Source organism: Lynx rufus, unplaced genomic scaffold, assembly GCF_022079265.1.
Source record: "Lynx rufus isolate CCGP_SWC_20201006 ecotype Redwood Valley unplaced genomic scaffold, mLynRuf1.p SCAF_37, whole genome shotgun sequence".
Classification (NCBI taxonomy): domain Eukaryota; kingdom Metazoa; phylum Chordata; class Mammalia; order Carnivora; family Felidae; genus Lynx; species Lynx rufus.
The window spans coordinates 2800939-2821786 of record NW_025814853.1 but is presented as its reverse complement, the minus strand read 5'-3'; the positions used below and the strand labels follow the sequence as shown (position 1 = coordinate 2821786).

Here is a 20848-nt window from a genome sequence, read left to right as displayed (position 1 = left end):
TGCGCCCAGACGCAGGGTTTGAGACTCCGCCGGTTGTGTGCGCGCCCGTGGGGGCGAGTGGCCACGTGCGCGCGCGAGTACCTCTGCCCGTTGGAGGGGGGGGGCCTTTGTTCGCACCGCGCCAATCGGTGTCCGTGCCACGCCCCACCCCGCGGGCTCCGGGAGCCAGAGGGGCGCGCGCGCGCCGGCCCGCGAGGTTGGGGAGGCCAGGCCACGCCGCGCTGCGGTGACCGGCAGTGACCCCGCCCGGGGCGCCCTCGGCAGGGGTCAACGACCGCCGCGCCGCCCGGCCCATCACCCTATCGCTTAGCAACGCCCACTCGTGCGCAGCCATTGGGCCGGCGCGCACGCCCCCGGCCCCCGATTGGCCGCGGCGACGAGAGGGTCCCGCCCACCCCCATCCCCCGGCCCGGTTTCGCGCGGCCAGATCCGGGGCCCGTCCGTCCTTCCGTCCTCTCGGGGGTCCGGCCGGCCCCGAACGTGCCCCCACGATGACCCCACAGTGGCCCAAGCACATCCCCGCCCAACTTCACCCGCGCGGCGCGCACACGTGGCCCCCGCGGCCCGAGGCCGGGAGGGGGCGGGGGCCTGCTGCGGGCTCAGTCCCCTGCGCTTGCGCGTGCGCCGCCGGCGGTTCCGCGCCACGGGCCTGGGGGGCGGGGCACGGAAGCCGGGGGCGGGGGTGATGCGGCGCCCCCCATGGCGCCCCCCCCCCCGGGCGCCGGGTCCCCCAGCCCTGCGCGCCCCCGCGCCGGGTCCCGGCGGCTCGGCGGCGCGCCGCATCACCCCACTGGCGGCGGCGCGCCGGGTCCCGGGGCGCAGCCCCGACGCTCATTGGCCTGGGCGGCGCAGCCAAGCTGTCAGCCCATGTGGCGTGTCCGCGCGGGGACGGCCGCGGTTAAATAGAGTCGGCGCCGGCCTAGAGGGAGCCAGAGAGACGGCAGCGGCCCGGCCTCCCCTCCGCCGCCGCGCTCCATCCTCGCGCCCCGCCGCCCGCTCCGCCCGCCACCCGCGCCCAGACCAGGTATGAGCGGCGCGGCCGGGCTCGGGGCCCGGGGGACGCCCGAGGGGAGAGGTCGGCCGGCCAGGTCGCGGGCTCCGAGTCCGAGTCCCCGGCCTGGGTGATCGGGGCGCCGGGTTCGGGCGCCCGGAGGGCCGGCGCGCCGCGCCCCAGGCCCGGTGGGGCAGGTGGGCGATGGCGAGGGGCGCACGCCGGGGCGCCGCGAACAGCCATTTTGGCTGCGGGCTGGGCCACGCGGGCTTGGCCGCCGACCCCTTCCGCCCGCGGCACCCCCCGCGCCCGGTGCCGGAGGGACGCGGCCCAGCGCGATCCAGGGCTCCGGGAGCACGGCGGGGGTGGGGGTGGGGGCACCAGTCTCCATCACGTGGGCGCCGCGCGGAACCCCGAAGTTCTGGAGGGCGGGCTGGCGGTGGCGGCGGGGCGAGGTCGGCGCCGCGGGGTCTCCAGCCCCTGCCCGGGCCGCGCCGGACTCGGCGTGAATAGCAAGTAGGGAGAACAGCGGGCGCGCTCAGGAGGAAGCTGCCGCCCGAGCGCTGGAGCCTCCGGGCCGCCAAAGGGCTCTTTATTCAGCGCCGGGGGTGGGGGCTCCCTCCCGGCCGGGACTCGGGGCCGCCGCGCCGCCCAAGGAAGACGCTGCTTTCGGCTCACGCGCCCTTGCTCAGAGGGACCCGGAGACCCGGGAGGGCGGCGGGCTGGCGTGTCTGCCGCTCATTAGTGCCACGAGGCCTTCGGGCCTTGGCGGAAGTTGCCAGAGTAACCCTCGCCTTGCACCCTTCTTCAGGGGCTGTCCAGGGGTTCCTGGACCCCTAAGCCCAGGGTGGCCTGGGCTTTCTCTGCACGGGGGGCCTCGGGGACCTTAGTCCGGATGGCCAGGCAGGCAGTGTGGAGTTAGGCCAGCAGTGTCCCGATGCCTCCTCGCCTGCACAGGTGTGCGGGCCTGGGCGGCACTTGCAGGCCAGGACCAGGAACGACTCTGCCTGCTGGAGGGGCTAGACTGGCTGGGTGGGTCCAACTCTGGGCAGGGGCCGTCTTTTCCCCGGAGCCCTTCGAGGTTTAGGTGCAGTTTGAGGGCTGCCCTGAGTGACAGTCGGCCCCTGCCCCCAGCATGGAGAGCGGCCTGGGATGCACTGGAGTGCAGGGCCCACTGACTGGTTAGAGTGGGCTGGCGTTCCCCCACTGCCATATTTCCTTCCCTCAAACCTCAGTACCCTTTCTTTTTTGTTTGCTTGATTCACTGGGTTAGCTCTTAACAGATCGAGTGCCCGGCGGTCTTGTCTTAGGAAGAGTTCGGCCCTTCTGGGATGGCCTTGCCTGCTGCCCTCTGTGAGGCCCTCTCCCAGGAGCACCCCAGCGGCAGGTTGCAGAGGTTGCAGGGACTGTTGGGGTCCAGATATGAGGCAGCAGGGCCATGGGGGGGGGGGTGGTCACCCCAGGCCAGGGCCCCAGAAGTGCCAGGCCAGTGCCAAAGGCCAGAGGGTCCAGTCCTCCCAGTGAAAAGTAAGGGCTGGCTGGACCAGTGTGGACTCCCCCATACCCCTGAGGCGTCTGTCCTGGCCAGCCCAGGGCGCAGGAGCTGGCCTCCTGGATCTGGGTCTCACCGCTCACAAACCCGTAGGTGGTGCTGTGGGGTTAGAAAGCCAGGGGAGAGGCTGCAGCCTGGCGGTCTGGCAGCCGGATCTGACCAGCGCCAGGCCCCCACATCACTCCCCCTGCACAGAGCAGCCATGGAGGACGTTGTGATTGCTGGCATGTCCGGGAAGCTGCCCGAGTCGGAGAACATGGAGGAGTTCTGGGCCAACCTCATCGGCGGCGTGGACATGGTGACAGACGATGACAGGAGGTGGAAGGCAGGTGAGTGGGTGGTCCTGAGGCTCCCCTCTCCTGTGCTTGCTGTGGGTGCCGCCTCCCGGCTGCCCAGAGCAGACCAGCTCCAGCCTGAGTCCCAGTCCTAACTGCAGAGCCTTGCTGCCCGGAGGGGCCTCGGAGCCGGGGACTGGGAGGCTGAGGGCCAACCCGGGCGTGCGTCCGCCCGTGTTATAGCCAAGCCAGGTGATCTGCTGGGGGAGCAGAGCCGGGGTGAGGCCAGGCGGGCAGGTGCTTCTGGCCCCGCCACCCACTGCTCCGTCCCTGCCGGCCCACGAGTCCCGGGCCGTCAGATAAGACACCAGGCTCTCTGGGGAAGCTGGTCTGACTCCCTCCCGCCCAGTAGGATTTTTTGCAGAGCGGCTCTACCTGATCTACGGGATGTGAGTCAGCACGGTAGAGTGTGGCCCGATCTCAGCAGCCAGGCAACGACAGGCCAGGCGGAGAGGGTCTCCGGCTAGGACAGCGGTGGGTTGGGGGAGGCACCGTCCCCACTGTGCTCTGCTCTGAGGCCCGCCCAGCGGGTCCCCTTCTCAGAGCACGGCCGGGGTCTCAGTCGGCCACGTGGTGCCAGGGGCACCCCAGGCCCAGCAGCACTAGGCCCTGCTTCTGGGGCTGCTGCCTGGTCCCCCTGGAGAGCTTGCGGCTCCCCATCACAGCAGGGGCTTTGCTGTCGGTCACTCGGGGCCCACAGCCCTCCACCTGCCTCTGTCTGCAGGGCTCTACGGCCTGCCCAAGCGTACCGGCAAGCTAAAGGACCTGTCCAAGTTCGATGCCTCCTTCTTCGGGGTCCACCCAAAGCAGGCTCACACGATGGACCCCCAGCTGCGCTTGCTACTGGAGGTCACCTACGAGGCCATCCTGGATGGAGGTGGGTCCTCGGGAGGCCGCTGGCCAACTGTGGCCACCTCAGGGCCGGGGGCCGGTCTCTGCAGTCCCCGCTCCCCCAGAAGGCACGACAGCATTGCCCTTTCTCGCTTCTAAAAGCAGCAACCTGTGCTCAGGGTAGAAGTGTCAAAGCGCAGAAATCCAGGCAGAAGCAGAAGCCACCGTGGCTCTCCTGGGCCCTGGTCCAGGGCCAATGGTCTTGGGAGGCGTAGGCCTGTCAGCAGGTCGGGGGTTTCACAACTGCACACCAAGGTGTCCCTGACATGCCCAGGTGGCCCAGTTTCCTCCCTCCCCAACGTACAGCTGATCTCGGGGCCCCGGTGGAGTGCCAGGCAGGGCAGGAGGCGGGATTCTGCCCCCAGGACCCCCACTCTCCACTCCTCTCTCTGGGCTGTGTCTGGCCTTGGACGGGTACCTCAAGGCAGCTGTCCTTTGTCACGGGGAGCACACCTGTCCCTGCCGCCCCAGGGGCATGGAGAGGAGGCCAGCCATGTGGGTGTGGTGCCTCGGCAGGTGGGGGTGGGGGCCAGTCCTGGCCTTTCGGCTCTCTCACCCTGCAGCAGGTGCCGGCCAGGCCCAGGGCCCGACCTGCACACAGCACCTTGAGGTGAAAGGCTGGCAGAGGCTTCCCACTGCCCGGGCCCCACCCAGAGACCTTGGACGCCATTCCCCAGGGGCTGGCCAGGGTCCCTCCCTCCTTTCCCAGCCTGGACACTTAGCCTTTGTCTTCCTCTGTCTCCTTATCTCAGCTCGTCCTAGAGTAGGCTGCCCTTGGTGCTTGGGTGCTCATTGGTCATGGGGGCTTGCCAGACCCTGCTGGTGACACCAGGGGCCAGGGGAGTATCCTGGGGACAATGCTGCCTTCTGTCCTTACCTCCAGCTGTCTCTGGCCTCTGCCTAACCCCAGAGCCTGGAGCCCCATCTGTCCCTTGGGCCCCTGGTTCCTCGTGACCCACTTATCTGTCCTCAGCCCTACCTGGGCCGGCTGTCTTGCTCAGGCCCCTCCAGAGTTAGGCTGAGATGGGGTCCCCCACACCCAAGCCAGAGAGGCCGAGAGGCGAGGCCTTGCCCCTGGAGTGGGTGCGGGCTGGGTGCTCTCTAGCAGGCCTGGCTGCCAGGCTCTACCATTGTCTCCTGCAGGCATCAACCCGGCTTCCCTGCGAGGGACACACACAGGCGTCTGGGTGGGCGTGAGCGGCTCGGAGGCCTCAGAGGCTCTGAGCCGAGACCCCGAGACTGTCCTGGGCTACAGCATGGTGGGCTGCCAGCGGGCTATGATGGCCAACCGCCTCTCCTTCTTCTTTGATTTTAAAGGTGGGTCCCCACCCGGCCCCTCCCGGCCTCTCGCTCCCCCCAGGAAGGGGGGCTGGGGCGAATGGGGGGGGGGGGCGCCCTGTTAGAGCCTCTCGCTTGCAGGGCCCAGCATCGCTCTGGACACGGCCTGCTCCTCCAGCCTGCTGGCCCTTCAGAACGCCTACCAGGCCATCCGCAGGGGAGAGTGCCCCGCGGCCATCGTGGGCGGCCTCAACATCCTGCTCAAGCCCAACACCTCCGTGCAGTTCATGAAGCTCGGCATGCTGAGCCCTAACGGAACCTGCAAGGCCTTCGACGAGTCCGGTGAGCTGCGGGCGGGGGTTGGGGGGGCCGCCGGACGGTGCTCGCACCCCGGCTGCCATCTGACGCCAGCTCGCCCAGCTCCGCCCCGAGCTCCCGGCCTTGGGGGCCTGGCGCCAGCACAGGTGTCCTCTGCCCTCAGGGGACGGCTACTGCCGTGCGGAGGCCGTGGTGGCCGTCCTGCTGACCAAGAAGTCCCTGGCCCGGCGTGTGTATGCCACCATCCTCAACGCCGGCACCAACACGGACGGCTGCAAGGAGCAAGGTGGGTGTGGCTGGGGACCCGAGGGGCCAGGCCGGCCCACCGCAGGCGGTCGGCGGCTGGGGACTGAGGCCTGGCTCCTCCTGCAGGTGTGACCTTCCCCTCCGGGGAGGCGCAAGAACAGCTCATCCGCTCGCTGTACGAGCCGGCTGGGTTGAGCCCAGAGTCCCTCGAGTATATCGAAGCCCACGGCACAGGGACCAAGGTGAGAGCCACATCCACGCCTCGGTCCTAAGAGGCGCCCAGGTGGGGTCCACGCCTCGCTCCTAAGAGGCGCCCAGGTGGAGTCCTGACCTTCCCTTTTGTCCTCTGCAGGTGGGGGACCCCCAGGAGCTGAACGGCATCACCCGAGCCCTGTGTCCCTCCCGCCAGGAGCCCCTGCTGATCGGGTCCACCAAGTCGAACATGGGGCACCCGGAGCCCGCTTCGGGGCTCGCGGCTCTGGCCAAGGTGGGTGGGCTGGTCTGGAGCCATCCCACGTGCCAGGCGAGGCTGTGCCGTGGGGTGCCAGCCATCGAGGCCCGGACAGCAGGGCATGAGCATAGGACAGGTCTTTACCCTGGCTCACTGTGGGTCAGACCCTCAGCTAGGGAAGGTGAAGTGGCTGGGACGGCCCCAGACAGGTGGCCCATCCTTCACCCACCCGCCCCCCGCCGCCGCCGCCGGTCCCGCAGCCTCCTCACCAGCCAGTGGGGGCTGGGTGGTCTGTGGGGAGACCGAGCACTGGTAGTTTCTGGGTATGGTGGGGGCTTCCTGACGCTCTCAGCTCCTTCGGGCTGACACAGGAACCTGTTTGTAGTTCCTGCAAGGATCGGGACTAGGGGTGAGGCCTGGCAGGGACCTTTGTGTCCAGGTCCCCTAGCCCATCAGCCTGGGGGGTCAGTGGGGCCCCAGGTGAAGGCACGAGGCCCAGAGAGGGGAAGGGGCATGTGCTTAGGTCACCGGGTCCCTGTGCCACGGCAGGATGAATGTGGGGGGCAGGGCCTGTAGTGTGGTCTCAGGAGGGGGGATCCCCCACCCCAGGTAGGGAGTGCGAGGTCAGCCACCCCACCAACTCCGAGCCCCCCACAGGTGCTGCTGTCCCTGGAGCATGGGCTCTGGGCCCCCAACCTGCACTTCCACAGCCCGAACACCGAGATCCCCGCGCTCCGGGACGGACGGCTGCAGGTGGTGCAGCAGCCCCTGCCCGTCCGCGGAGGCAACGTGTGTATCAATTCGTTCGGCTTCGGCGGCTCCAACGTGCACGTCATTCTCCAGCCCAATCTGCGGCCGCCCTTGGCACCCACCCGGCACGCCTCTCTGCCCCGTCTGCTGCGGGCCAGCGGACGCACCCCGGAGGCCGTGCACTGTCTGCTGGAGCAAGGCCGCCGGCACAGCCAGGACCTGGCCTTCGTGAGCATGCTCAATGACATCGCGGCCATCTCCCCCGTCGCCATGCCCTTCCGGGGCTACACCGTGCTGGGTGGCAAGGGTGGCAGCCAGGAGGTACAGCAGGTGGCCGCTGGCAAGCGTCCGCTCTGGTTCATCTGCTCGGGTGAGGACCCTGCTCCCCAGGCCCTCCCCGGCGGGTGAGCGGGTGGTCAGGGCTGTGCGGCCCCCACCCCTGACGCCTCTCTCTGGAACAGGGATGGGCGCACAGTGGTGCGGGATGGGATTGAGCCTCATGCGCCTGGGCAGCTTCCGGGACTCCATCCTGCGCTCCGACGAGGCCGTGAAGCCCTTGGGACTGCAGGTGTCTGAGTTGCTGCTGAGCACAGACGAGGCCACCTTTGACGACATCGTCCACGCCTTCGTGAGCCTCACCGCCATCCAGGTGCACCTGCGGGGCCTGGGGGCCGGTGGGCAGGACGAGAAACCGTGGGGAGGGGAGCGGGCACCGGGCTTGACAAGGCTGCTGTGACCGTGCACGTGGCCAGCCTGGTGTCCCCAGGACTGGCATGATGTGTTGTGTTCCACGCCCCCCCACCCCACCCCCAGATCGCCCTCATAGACCTGCTGAACTCCATGGGTCTGCGGCCCGACGGAATCATCGGGCACTCCCTGGGTGAGGTGGCCTGCGGCTACGCAGATGGCTGCCTTTCTCAGGAGGAGGCCATCCTCGCCGCCTACTGGAGGGGCCAGTGCATCAAGGAGACCAACATCCCACCGGGGACCATGGCGGCCGTCGGTGGGTGTCCCCGCACGGTCCCCCATCCCGTGTGGCCCACAGCCCTAAGGGTGTCCAGGGAGGTCTGTCTTCCTAGCACTGCTGACACTCACGCTGGGCAGAGGCGGGGTCCTGGGGGGGCCGCACTGGCCGCCGTCCTCACAGCAGAGTGACAGACCCCAGCACCCTTTCAGGACCCGCCGTAGTGGCCTCCCACGCCCACTGGCCTTGACATCTAGCACGTTTACTGAGGCGCGTTTGTAAATGCTGGTGCCGTTTCCACGCGCCTGAGCTAAAGCCAGGTGGGGACAGCTATCCCCTCGTATGCGCGCGCGCACACACACACACACACAGACGAAGCCCCAGGGTTGTCAGGACGGTTGGTCCTGGCTCTCCTCCGCCGGCATCTGTTCCTGGAGGCTTCAGGGGAAGGGGCGGACACGATCATGCCTCGGGCAGGCTGGGCTGTGATGGGAGGGACACCTCAGAGAGCCACCACCCTGAAGGGCTGGCAGGAGAGGTGTTAGGAGCCCAGACCCCGCTCCCGGCCTGTGGGGCACCAGGGAGGACACCTTCCCCTGAGATCAAACACAGCAGGAGTGAGAGCGGCCCATAAAGGCACCGCTCCGCGGCTGTCATTACCACACCCCTGTCATTAGGGCCCGCCCTGGGCAGTGTCTTGCTCTCGGGCAGGGCCCCCTGGCTCCCCGCAGCTGCCCCCTGAGGCCGTCCCTGCCCACAGGCTTGTCCTGGGAGGAGTGTAAGCAGCGCTGCCCCCCTGGTGTCGTGCCCGCCTGCCACAACTCTGAGGACACGGTGACCATCTCGGGACCGCAGGTGGGGCCTAGGAGGCGAGGCTTGTCCCCAAGTCCCTTCTCCGTCGCTCGGGCCACCTGGGGGGACAGCCCAGATCCACTCGTCCAGCCCCCTGACATCTCCGTCCCTAGGCTGAGGTGGCTGCATTCGTGGCGGAGCTGAAGCAGGAGGGTGTGTTTGCCAAGGAGGTGCGGACGGGCGGCATGGCCTTCCACTCCTACTTCATGGACTCCATCGCCCCCACGTTGCTTCAGGCCCTCAAGAAGGTGGGCTGGCCACCCTTGGGCGCCCCGGAGGCGGGGGCTCCCGGAGGCAGGGCAGCAGGGGCCTGACCCACGTCCTGTGCACAGGTGATCCGGGAGCCGCGGCCCCGCTCGGCACGCTGGCTCAGTACCTCCATCCCCGAGGCCCAGTGGCAGGGCAGCCTGGCCCGCACGTTCTCGGCGGAGTATAACGTCAACAATCTGGTGAGCCCCGTGCTGTTCCAGGAGGCGCTGTGGCACGTGCCCGGGGACGCCGTGGTGTTGGAGATCGCCCCCCATGCCCTGCTGCAGGTGCGCACTGGTGGGAACCGGGGTGAGGGCAGCAGTCTTGGCGCATTGGGGCCAGTGGCCAAGAGAAGCCGATGGTCTGGGCCCGGGGGTCAGCGGGGGACCCAGTCAGGAAGGCCAAGCCCGTCTGCCGGGCCCGGGGGTCAGCGGGGGACCGAGTCAGGAAGGCCAAGCCTGTCTGCTCTCCCAGGCCGTCCTCAAGAGAGGCCTGAAGTCCAGCTGTACCGTCGTCCCTCTGATGAAGAAGGACCAAAAAGACAACCTGGAGTTCTTCCTCAGTAACGTGGGCAAGTTGCACCTGCTGGGGTGAGTCAGCTGCCCCTGCTGGGGGACCGGGGGTCTGGGCGGGGGTGCGTCCATTCCAGGCTTGTCCCCGATGACAAGGTGTGTTAACCAGGCCGCAGAGTGAGGTCTTCCCCGGGAAGTGGGCTGGCAGGTGCTGAGCCCTCGCCCTACCCTGGCCTTGCCCCGGGTCTTCTGGGAGACGGTTGGCCGCGGGTAGGACGAGGTAGCCCCAAGCAAGGCCACCTGGGCTGGGCGAGCCCCTCAAACCTTTCCCCCGCCCCCAGCTTCGACGTCAACCCCAATGGCCTGCTTCCGCCCGTGGAGTTCCCGGTGCCCCGGGGCACTCCTCTCATCTCCCCTCACATCAAGTGGGACCACAGTCAGACCTGGGACGTCCCCACCGCCAAGGACTTCCCCAGCGGCTCTGGTGGCTCCTCTGCCTCCACCGTCTGCAACATCAGTGAGTCGGGGCTGGGGGGGGGCGAGGGGGGGGGGGCGGGGGTGCTCCCTCCTGGGCACCGGCACTAAGGCCCGGCCCATGCAGGCATCAGCCCTGAGTCCCCTGACCACTACCTGGTGGACCACTGCATCGACGGCCGCGTCCTCTTCCCCGCCACCGGCTACCTGTGCCTGGTCTGGAAGACTCTGGCACGGACCTTGAGTCAAAACATGGAACAAGTGCCCGTGGTGTTTGAGGACGTGACACTGCACCAGGCTACCGTCCTACCCAAGACCGGTGAGACGGGCTGGCCGCCAGGGCCGGGGTGGGAGGGCTGGCCGCTGACCCCCGCCGCTGATCTCCCGCCTTGCCGTCCCTAGGGACCGTGCCCCTGGAAGTGCGGCTCCTACAGGCTTCCCGCACCTTCGAGGTGTCTGACAACGGCAACCTGATAGTGAGCGGTGAGCAGATAGATGGTGCCTGGCCCGGCTGCAGGGTCTCCACTGGGCTTGGCCTCCGAGGGGACCCTTGGCTGCCAGCTCCACTCCACCCGCCCACAGGCTCTCCTGTCCCCCACCTGTAGGGAAGGTTTACCAGTGGGAGGACCCCGACACCAAGCTGTTCGACAGCCAGGACGGCCCGGACACCACGGACCCCACAGCTACGTTCCACCTGAGCCAGAGGGACGTGTACAAAGAGTTGAGGCTGCGTGGCTACGACTATGGCCCTCACTTTCAAGGCATCCTCGAGGCCAACCTCGAAGGTAGGGTGCCAGGTCCCCCCTCGACACTCCAGGAACGGGCCCCAGGGCCACCTCCCTTAGGGCCGGACCAAGCCTGACCTGCCACCCGGCATCCAGGAGCCCAAGCCGCGTGGAGAGAGGGCCGTTCTGGGTGTGAGGGGCCACCAAGGGCGCCTGGGTCAAGGCATGCAGGGGAGAGGGTGCCACGAGCCTGAGGCCCGCCCAGCCAAGCTGACAGCCCCTCTCCACAGGCAACGCGGGCCGGCTGCTGTGGAAGAACAACTGGGTGACGTTCCTGGACGCCATGCTGCAGACGTCCATCCTGGGCCTGGCCCAGGGCGGCCTGCGTCTGCCCACCCGCATCACCTCCGTCCGCATCGACCCCGCCACCCACCAGCACAGGGTGTACTCGCAGGGCGAGGCCCAAGGTAGCCTCACGCCCCAGTGCCCGCACCCCTGTGTCCCTGCACTGGGCACTGCCCGTGCTCACTCAGCCTTTCTCCGCAGCGGTCAACGTGCTGGTGAACAGTTGTCTGAACAGCACGGTAGCCGGCGGCGTCCTCATCTCGGGCCTCCATGCCTCGACGGCCCCACGGCGGCAGCAGGAGCAGTTTGCGCCCATCCTGGAGAAGTTCTGCTTCACGCCGCACACGGAGGAGGGGCTCCTGGCTGGAGACGTGGCCCTGCAGGAGGGGCTGCAGCTGTGCAGGGGTGAGGCCCAGCCCCCCCACCGGGACCCGCCGTGGCTTGCAACCTCCTGCTCCCCAGGGGCCTCGACTTGCCTCCTCGAGAGGCTCCCGGACTTCAGGGAGAGCACAGGGAGCCAGGATGGATTCGGGCCACCCCCACCCCAGCTGTGTCCCGGCCAGCCGCCTGGGTGTGATGCCCATGCCGGGACCCGGCCCCACAGCCCACCCCCTGTGGAGTGCTCGCATCCATGCAGATAGCTGGGGGGTGGTTGGTGGGGGGCTGGGCGCAGCTGGGGAGGTCAGGGTCCCGAGGCCACTCTCTGTGGGGCTCACGCCTCGATGGGGAGCACGGCCCCCTTGAACCCCTCTGGAGGCCAGCTCCTAGCCCTAGAGGGCCGGACTGCCCAGGCAGTGGGCATGTGCTGTGGGGGCGGGGGGCGGGGGCTCGGGGAACACTGGCCCAGCTGAGACCCCTGTCCGGTGCCCGTCCCTCCCCAGGGCTGGCACAGGCGCTGCAGACCAAGGTGGCCCAGCAGGGGCTGAAGATGGTGGTGTCCGGGCTGGACGGGGCCCAGGCCCCCCAGGAGCCTCCAAAGCAAGGCCTGCCCCGGCTGCTGGCGGCCGCCTGCCAGCTGCAGTTCAACGGGGGCCTCCAGCTGGAGCTGGGCCAGCTGCTGGCCCAACAGAGGCCCCTGCTGCAGGACGACCCCCTGCTCAGTGGCCTCCTCGCTTCCCCGGCGCTCAAGGCCTGCGTGGACACCGCCCTGGAGAACATACCCAGCCTCAAGATGAAGGTCGTGGAGGTGGGTGCCCGTCCGGACAGCCCAGCGTAACGTGTGCGGGCCCAGGCTGGGCAGACCAGACCGGTCCGCGAGCTCGCCCGGTCAGGGGCCGTGCTGCCCTTCCGTCCTTTGCCGTCCTGCCCCGAGCGCCGAGCAGCGGGCTGGGAGAGGGGATTCCGTGGACGCCGCAGACGGGGCTGACGCTAGCTGGCGGTCTCCTGGGCCAGGTCGGCGTGTGGGCCCTTCTGGCAGACGTCACCGGCCTGCGTCGGGACGCCTGCCTGGTGGCGGCCGATCCAGGAAGCTGTCCCCACCTCCAGGTGCTGGCTGGCGATGGCCACCTGTATTCTCACATCCCAGCGCTGCTCAACACCCAGCCCATGATGCAGCTGGAGTACACGGCCACTGACCGCCACCCTCAGGCCCTGGAGGCCGTGCAGGCCAAGCTGCAGCAGCACGGCATAGCCCAGGGCCAGTGGGACCCTGCGGACCCCGCCCCTGGCAGCCTGGGCTCGGCTGATCTCCTCCTGTGTAACTGTGCCGTGGCCAGCCTCGGTGACCCGGCCACGGCCGTTGGCAACATGGGGGCCGCTCTCAAGGAGGGCGGCTTCCTGCTGCTGCACGCTCTGCTCAAAGGACACCCCCTTGGAGAGACGGTCGCCTTCCTCACCTGCCCCGAGCCGCGGGGAGGCCAGCGGAGCCTCCTAAGCCAGGTGCAGGGGTGGGGCGGGGCCGGGAGGCCGGCGGGGGGGGGGGGGGGGGGGGGGCGGGGCAAGCACTGACTGCTCCCCCCACGTGCAGGACGAGTGGGAGAGTCTGTTTGCCGGGGCGTCCCTGCACCTGGTGGCCCTGAAGAAGTCCTTCTATGGCTCTGTGCTCTTCCTGTGCCGTCGGCCGGTCCTACGGGACAGCCCTGTCTTCCTGCCTGTGGAGGACCCCAGTTTCCAGTGGGTGAACTCCCTGAAGGTCAGTCTCGGCTGGGCCCCCCAGCACCACGTGCCTGGGCCTGGGGACCCTCCCGGAGGCCAACCAACCACTCTGTCGTCCCGCAGAACATTTTGGCCGACTCCTCCCAGCAGCCCGTGTGGCTAACAGCCATCAGCTGCCCCGACTCAGGCGTCGTGGGCTTGGTGAACTGTCTCCGCAGAGAGCCTGGCGGGCACCGGATTCGGTGAGGGGCTCGACACAGCTGCACGCCCTCTGCCCTCCTTCACCTTCCTGGTGCCCCCCCCCCCCCCAACCCCACCGCACGCAGCCTTGTCTCACCTGTGCGGCTGCCCGCAGGTGCATCCTGGTGTCCAACCTCAGCAGTACGTCCCGCACCCCCAGTTTGGACCCCGGCTCCTCGGAGCTGCAGAAGGTGCTACGGGGGGACCTCGTGATGAATGTCTACCGAGACGGGGCCTGGGGGGCCTTCCGCCATTTCCCCCTGGAGCGCAGTGAGTCTCCCCACCCCCCACCCCCCCCACCGGCTCCTTGCCTTGTAGCGGGGTGGGCTGAGGAGGATGGGGGGCTGGAGACCCTGCCTGGGAAGCCCCCGTGGCAGCCCCGCCTCCTGTCACCCCCAGGCCTGCCAGAGGAGCAGACCGAGCACGCCTTCGTGAACGTCCTCACGCGGGGGGACCTCTCCTCCATCCGCTGGGTCTGCTCCCCTCTGCGTCACACCCAGCTCACCGGCCCCGGCGCCCAGCTCTGTGCCGTCCACTATGCCTCCCTCAACTTCAGAGATATCATGCTGGCCACGGGCAAGCTGTCCCCTGACGCCATCCCAGGTACGGGCCGGGTACCACGGGCACAGCCAGGCCCAAATCTCCAGGTCAGGTCAGGACCTGGGAGGAAGAGGGCTCCTCGCCCCGCCAGCGCTCAGGGACCTGAAGGCCTCTCGGGCCTGAGCTCGTACCCTGGGCTCCCCTAGGGAGACGCACGGCTCACCCCCCACCGTCTGTCCCCAGGGAAGTGGGCCCTCCGCAGCTGTCTGCTGGGCATGGAGTTCTCTGGCCGAGACGCCAGCGGCAGGCGCGTCATGGGGCTGGTGCCCGCCGAAGGCCTGGCTACCTCCGTCCTGCTCTCTCAGGACTTCCTGTGGGAGGTGCCCTCCAGCTGGTGAGTCTGTGGGGCTGTGAGTCCAGGGCCCCACGGCCACGGCCGAGGCTGTCCTGAGCTGACCCCTTGCGCCGTGCCCGCAGGACCCTAGAGGAGGCGGCTTCGGTGCCCGTGGTCTACACCACCGCCTACTACTCGCTGGTGGTGCGGGGGCGCGTGCAGCCCGGGGAGACGGTGCTCATCCACTCGGGCTCGGGCGGCGTGGGCCAGGCCGCCATCGCCATCGCCCTCAGCCTGGGCTGCCGCGTCTTCACTACCGTGGGTAGGTCTGCCGAACCTCCCAGGAGCCCGGGGCTGCCCCTCCCCCCGCCCCAGCCCTGCAGCCCAGCTCACCGGGACACGCCTCTGCCCACCAGGGTCGGCCGAGAAGCGGGCGTACCTCCAGGCCAGGTTCCCCCAGCTCGACGACACCAGCTTCGCCAACTCCCGGGACACGTCCTTTGAACAGCACGTGCTGCGGCACACAGCAGGGAAGGGTGAGTGGCTCGAGGGCCTCCGGGGGCGTCCTCGGCACGTCCCTCTGTGTTCTCTGCCCACACCCCTGCCTTCTCCTCTCCCCTTCCTCACTGGCCCAGGCAGCGACAGGGCCTGGCCCTGCGGACCTGGGCCAGGTGTGATAGTGAGGACCCCTCTTCCCCCCACCCCCAAGGTGTGGACCTGGTCCTGAATTCTCTGGCGGAAGAAAAGCTACAGGCGAGCGTGCGGTGCCTGGGCCAGCACGGCCGGTTCCTGGAAATCGGCAAATTCGACCTTTCGAACAACCACCTGCTGGGTGAGGCGGGCAGTAGACAGGGCGGGCGGGCGGGCGGGCAGGTGGCAAGAGGCCAGCGGAGGGGAGGGGGCGCCAGGTCCACGGGGTAGGCTGTGGGCCCTGAGCCCTCCCGTCTATCCGCCCAGGCATGGCCGTCTTCCTGAAGAACGTGACCTTCCACGGGGTCCTGCTGGACTCGCTCATGGATGAAAGCGGGAACAGGTGGCAGGAGGTGGCTGCGCTGCTGAAGGCGGGCATCCGGGACGGTGTGGTGCAGCCCCTCAAGTGCACCGTGTTCCCCAAGGAGCGGGTGGAGGACGCCTTCCGCTACATGGCCCAAGGGAAGCACATCGGCAAAGTGGTCATCCAGGTGAGGAGGGGGCCCGGCTCCCCCCGCTCCCCCCGCTCCAGCCCCAGGGGCAGCGCTCGAGCACGGCTGCTGCTCCGACTGCAGGTGCGCAGGGAGGAGCCGGAGGCGGTGCTGCGGGAGACGGGTCCCACCCTGATGGCCGCCGTGTCCAGGACCTACTGCCCGGCCCACAAGAGCTATGTCATCACCGGGGGCCTGGGCGGCTTCGGCCTGGAGCTGGCCCAGTGGCTTGTGCTGCGAGGGGCCCGGAAACTCGTGCTGACCTCTCGCTCTGGGATCCGCACAGGTGAGCAGGCCTGGGGCTGCAGGGGGCACCCGGTCAGCTCAGCCCTGGTGTGCTCTCCGGGTTAGGACCCCCGGTTGGCCCGACCCCACCGCCCTGTGTCCCACAGGCTACCAGGCGAAGCAGGTCCGTGAGTGGAGGCGCCAGGGCATACAGGTCCTGGTGTCCACCAGCAACGCCAGCTCGCTGGATGGGGCCCAGAGCCTCATCGATGAGGCCACGCAGCTGGGGCCCGTGGGAGGCGTCTTTAACCTGGCCGTGGTGAGTGTGATTCTGAAGGGGCCGGAGCCGGCCACCCGGGGAAGGTTCTCCCAGGCCGACCCTCCAAAGCCGTGAGGTCGTGGCAGGTGCTGAGGGTCCCTCGTCCCCAGGTCCTGAGAGACGCCATGCTGGAGAACCAAACCCCTGAGCTCTTTCAGGACGTCAACAGGCCCAAGTACAGCGGCACCGTGAACCTGGACAGGTGAGGCGGACGAGCCCCCGTCCGTCCCCATCCCCCGACACGGCCTTCCCACGGCCGCCCGGGGACCAGGCCACAGGCCTCCGTGGGGGTTTAGGGAAGCGGAAGCAGACGGGCAGGTGGGGACCCTTGGGCGCGTCGGCAGGTGGGCTGGGCCAGCCAGCAGGGTGTGACTCAAGCGCCCACAGGGTGACCCGAGCTGCGTGCCCCGAGCTGGACTACTTTGTGGCCTTCTCCTCTGTGAGCTGCGGGCGCGGCAACGCCGGCCAGACCAACTATGGCTTCGCCAACTCCACCATGGAGCGCGTGTGTGAGAAGCGCCAGCACGACGGCCTCCCGGGTGAGCCCGTCCACTCCTCGCCCGGCAGCCCCCGCCTGCCGCTGCCCCCACCTCGGGCCCACGCTCACTCCGGCCCCCCTGGCCCTGTCCCGTAGGCCTCGCCATTCAGTGGGGCGCCGTCGGTGACGTGGGCATCGTCCTGGAGTCCACGGGCTCCAACGATACGGTCATCGGCGGGACGCTGCCGCAGCGGATCGCCTCCTGCTTGGAGGTGCTGGACCTCTTCCTGAACCAGCCCCACCCCGTCCTGAGCAGCTTTGTGCTGGCCGAGAAGAAGGCCACTGCCCACAATGACAGCAGTGGCTGGCAGAACCCGATGGAGGCCGTGGCCCACATCCTGGGTGAGGGAGACGCCTTTGCACACTGGCAGACGCTCTGCTCCCCCGAGCCTCAGTTTCCCCGGCTTTAAGAGAGGCCCTGCTTTTTCGCCGAGGGAGGGACGGGCACCAGGGGTCCGCACAGAGCCGGGTGGGGGTTGCATGCCAACCACGGTGACGCGGCCCTCGCTCCGGAGACCTGGCCCCTGAGGCGTCCGGCCCCGCTCCCCATCCCGAATTGCCAACCGAGCGCCTGTCCCCAGGCATCCGAGACTTGGCCACCGTCAACCTGGACAGCTCACTGGCAGACCTGGGCCTGGACTCGCTCATGGGCGTGGAGGTGCGTCAGATGTTGGAGCGCGAGCATGACCTGGTGATGTCCATGCGGGACATCCGGCACCTCACGCTCCGGAAGTTGCAGGAGCTTTCCTCAAAGGCTGGCACAGCTAATGGTGCGTGACCGCAGGGAGAGCAGCTGGAGGGAGGGGAAGGCCCCTGGGCCACCGTGGCCCCTGCTCCTCTTACGGGGTCTGGGGTGCACGTGCCTTGAGTGGCACCGGGGCCCTTCTGTGCCATCGGCCCATGGGCAGGTCAGGTTTGTCCATCTGGCCCCTTCCTGAGAGCCCTCAGTGGGGCCCAGTGTCGCCCACCCCCCCACCCCAGTCCCGTAGCCTGGGTCAGCCGTGGGGGGGGGGGGGGGGAAGGTGTTCACGTGCCGGGGGATCTGTGTGCCCCTGGCCCTCCTTCACATCCGCTCCTCCTCGCAGAGCTGGCAGCCCCCACACCCAAGGAGGACACCCCTGCCGGCCAGCAGGCCCAGCTGAACCTCAGCACCCTGCTGGTGAACCCCGAGGGCCCGACCTTGACACGGCTCAACTCGGTGCAGAGCTCTGAGCGCCCCTTGTTCCTGGTGCACCCCATCGAGGGCTCCATCACTGTGTTCCGCAGCCTGGCGTCCAAGCTCAGCATCCCCACCTACGGCCTACAGTGCACTCGAGGTGCGACCCGGCCAGCCAGGCTGTCTGCAACCCCTGATGACGTGGGATGGCGTGCCTGTCCCCGCCCCTGCTCCCCGGGGGAGGCCCCCCCTGCCCACGGCTGAGCCTCCTTCTGCCCCACAGCCGCGCCCCTGGACAGCATCCAGAGTCTGGCCGCCTACTACATCGAGTGCATCAAGCAGGTGCAGCCGGAGGGGCCCTACCGCATCGCCGGCTATTCCTACGGGGCCTGCGTGGCCTTCGAGATGTGCTCGCAGCTGCAGGCCGCGCAGCAGGGCCCCACCCCCGCGCACAACAGCCTCTTCCTGTTCGACGGTTCGCACACCTATGTGCTGGCCTACACACAGGTGAGGGCCCCGGTGGGGGCGGCGGACTCCCGACCCCACCCCCAGGGTCCCGGCCCGGCCAGCGGCTCCAGCAGCCCCTCTTTCCCTGCAGAGCTACCGCGCGAAGCTGACCCCTGGCTGTGAGGCCGAGGCCGAGGCCGAGGCCATGTGCTTCTTCGTGCAGCAGTTCACCGACCTGGAACACAACAGGGTGGGTCCCGGGAGCCGGCGGAGGGCAGAGGGCAGGGGGGGGGGCGGGCGGCGGCCCGGAAGCCCACCCTCCCCCACAGCACAGTCTCAGGGCCCCACCCCCGCCCCGCCCCGGGCAGCCTGTGGCCGACGCGAGGCTCAGAGACCCTTCCCGCAGGTGCTGGAGGCGCTGCTGCCCCTCAAGGGCCTGGAGGAGCGCGTGGCGGCCACCGTGGACCTGATCACGCGCAGCCACGCGGGCCTGGACCCCCGCGAGCTGAGCTTCGCGGCGCGCTCCTTCTACCACAAGCTGCGCGCAGCCGAGCAGTACATCCCCCGGGCCACCTACCACGGCAACGTGACGCTGCTGCGCGCCAAGACGGGCAGCGTGTACGGCGAGGGCCTGGGCGCCGACTACAACCTGTCCCAGGTGTGCGACGGCAAGGTGTCCGTGCACGTGATCGAGGGGGACCACCGCACGCTGCTGGAGGGCAGCGGCCTGGAGACTATCCTCAGCATCATCCACAGCTCCCTGGCCGAGCCGCGCGTCAGCGTCCGGGAGGGCTAAGCGCCCCGGGGCCCAGGGAGGGTCCTGCGGGTGGGACCGCCCGGCCCAGACCCCTGCCCGTGGCCGCCTCTCCTCCCGGCGCGACCGCGGGCCTGGGGCGGTGGGCGGATGCGGGGGGCCGCGCCGCCGACTCGGAGACCTGCCTCGGTCTGTGAAGAGTCGGCCTGGCCGCCGGCCGAGCAGAGCCTCGTGCACCGCGTGGGGCCTGCCACACAGGCCTGTTCCTTGGTTCTCCATTTGATTCTCCTATTTATTGCGTCGCCCGGGAAACGCCAGGGCCTCGTCCACCCTGCGCAGGCTGGCGGCGCGGGAGCCCCGGCCCCGGGGCCCCCATGATGCAGGGGCCTGCGGAAGGGGGCAGCCCCCGGGGACACCCGCCCTGTGTTCGTCTGTGTTCATTTTTCAAAAACATGATTCAAATTGCTGCTGGAATTCTGGAATTTACTGTAACCGTCAGTGTAAAGAAACACGTCTGGATTCTGTTCGGTTTTTACACCAACCTGGTGCAAGCTGCTGTCCCACAGAGCTCCCCCCCCCCCATTAAACCCACGTGAGCTCCAGCCTCCAGTCACCCTTTCTTCCCTCCTCTGACAGCTGCTGTGGGGCCAGTACTGTCCCGCCACGTCCCTGGGGTCCAGAGGGGATGCCCCCATGGTCCCCGTAGCCCCCTGCCCGCAGGACCGTGCGTATGCGTGCTCGGAGAGAGGGTCGGCACCAGGCTGCAGAAAGGCTGGACACCGCCTGCAGGGCTGGGGCGGGCGGGGCTTCGCCAGAGAAACAGAACCGGCAGGAGAGTCTTGTCCTCTATCGTTGGGGGCGTTCGAAAGATGAGCCAGGGCGATTTTTGGATTTTCCCTGGGCTTCTTGTCAGAATTCCTTATTCCTCAGGGAAACCTTGGGGTTGTTCTCCAGGGTTTCAGCTCATTTGAGGTGGCTTATCTCCGTTACTGAGAATAACCTTTACTTGAATTCAGTTGGGCATAGGTACGAGTCTCCTCGCCTTCCCAGCGACACCTAGCGTTGGCATAACTGGCCAAGCTGAACGAGAGACTGATCAGTTTAGGCGAGGGTATGGACGCTGGATCAGAGGGTATTGGAGGGGCAGGGAGGTCCCCTGAGCATCTGAATCCCAAGAGCTAAGGGGTGAGGTGGACACCAGTGCGTTTGTGGGCAGAGCGTTCTGGTCCGACTGGCGGAGATGAGCACAGAGAGCTGGCGCCTACGATCAGGAAGCCAGGGCACAGAGGCTCGGGCCCAACTCTAGGTTTCAGAAAGGATATGTTGAACCCAGAAACAGACCGGGGGCCCTTCCGTGTTCCTCAGAGAGCTCAATATAGATAGGATTCCCGTGAGCCAACAAATCCACTCTGAGGTACATATACCCCCAAAGAATTCTAAACAGGCTCAAACATGCATGTATATCGCTGTTCACAGCAGCATCCGGGACCGCGGCCAACATGGACACAAGCGAAGTGTCCACCAACAGAAAAACGGATGTAAAAGTGTGGTGTGTTTGTGCCTGGGATGTTGTGCAGCCGTGGAAGAGAATGTTCTGGTACACACTATGTGGATCTAAAACCATGCTAACAATAGTGGAAAGATTGCCAGAGTAGGATTATCAAAGATTTCAGAGGAGAAATACACTGGGGACAAATAGTTACTTCATAATGACAAAAGAGTCAACTAACTGAAAGGGTATGACGATCCTGAACTTGTATGCCCTGTAACAGTTCCCAAATACAGGAAGCAAAGGTTGTAGGTCAAGGAGAAGAAACATGCAAATTCGCAAAGTTGAAGATTTCAAAAGCCCTCTCTCCTTTACTGGTAGAACAAGAAGAAAATCAGTATAGAAGACTTGAACCAAATGACCAACCAACTTGCCCTAACTGACATAGAACACTCCACCCAACCACAAATTCTTTCCAAGTTCACATGGAAAGTACACCAAGATAGTACACGTTCTGGATCATAAAACCAGTGTCGGTAAGTTAGAAAAAATCAACTTCTATAAAATATTTTCTCTAGTCACAATCGAATAAAATTAG

The 20848-nt window shown here is 67.6% G+C and overlaps 1 protein-coding gene across 3 annotated transcripts; it reads left to right on the top strand.

The window, feature by feature from the left end:
• The first annotated feature begins 830 nt into the window (after window positions 1-830).
• On the top strand, window positions 831-19235 carry FASN (fatty acid synthase). 3 transcript variants are annotated; one of them, XM_047093996.1, is made up of 42 exons: window positions 831-1024; window positions 2744-2872; window positions 3603-3755; window positions 4913-5086; window positions 5189-5389; window positions 5529-5651; window positions 5738-5853; window positions 5964-6098; window positions 6720-7182; window positions 7274-7461; window positions 7626-7815; window positions 8537-8631; window positions 8742-8876; window positions 8961-9164; window positions 9352-9467; window positions 9731-9906; window positions 9991-10182; window positions 10266-10346; window positions 10469-10648; window positions 10879-11055; window positions 11135-11338; window positions 11815-12119; window positions 12419-12811; window positions 12900-13064; window positions 13151-13269; window positions 13383-13537; window positions 13667-13870; window positions 14051-14201; window positions 14285-14463; window positions 14558-14677; window positions 14851-14973; window positions 15099-15322; window positions 15407-15608; window positions 15715-15866; window positions 15977-16068; window positions 16254-16405; window positions 16501-16746; window positions 16986-17174; window positions 17490-17720; window positions 17844-18067; window positions 18159-18257; window positions 18414-19235. In XM_047093996.1, exons 2-42 carry the CDS (start codon window positions 2746-2748, stop codon window positions 18801-18803), a joined length of 7545 nt encoding a protein of 2514 aa, XP_046949952.1. In that variant the 5' UTR covers window positions 831-1024; window positions 2744-2745; the 3' UTR covers window positions 18804-19235. The 3 variants fall into 3 exon arrangements, with proteins under 3 accessions (XP_046949952.1, XP_046949951.1, XP_046949950.1); XM_047093995.1 differs by having other exon boundaries at window positions 2739-2872; XM_047093994.1 differs by lacking the exon at window positions 831-1024 and having other exon boundaries at window positions 2268-2872.
• The last annotated feature ends 1613 nt before the right edge of the window (window positions 19236-20848 follow it).

Coding starts and splice junctions, on each gene's coding strand:
- FASN (XM_047093994.1), top strand. CDS start 2,323: ATGGCCTTGCCTGCTGCCCTCTGTGAGGCCCTCTCCCAGGAGCACCCC. Junction 7,183..7,273: donor GCTCTGGTTCATCTGCTCGG/GTGAGGACCCTG, acceptor TCTCTGGAACAG/GGATGGGCGCACAGTGGTGC. Junction 13,065..13,150: donor AGTGGGTGAACTCCCTGAAG/GTCAGTCTCGGC, acceptor GTCGTCCCGCAG/AACATTTTGGCCGACTCCTC.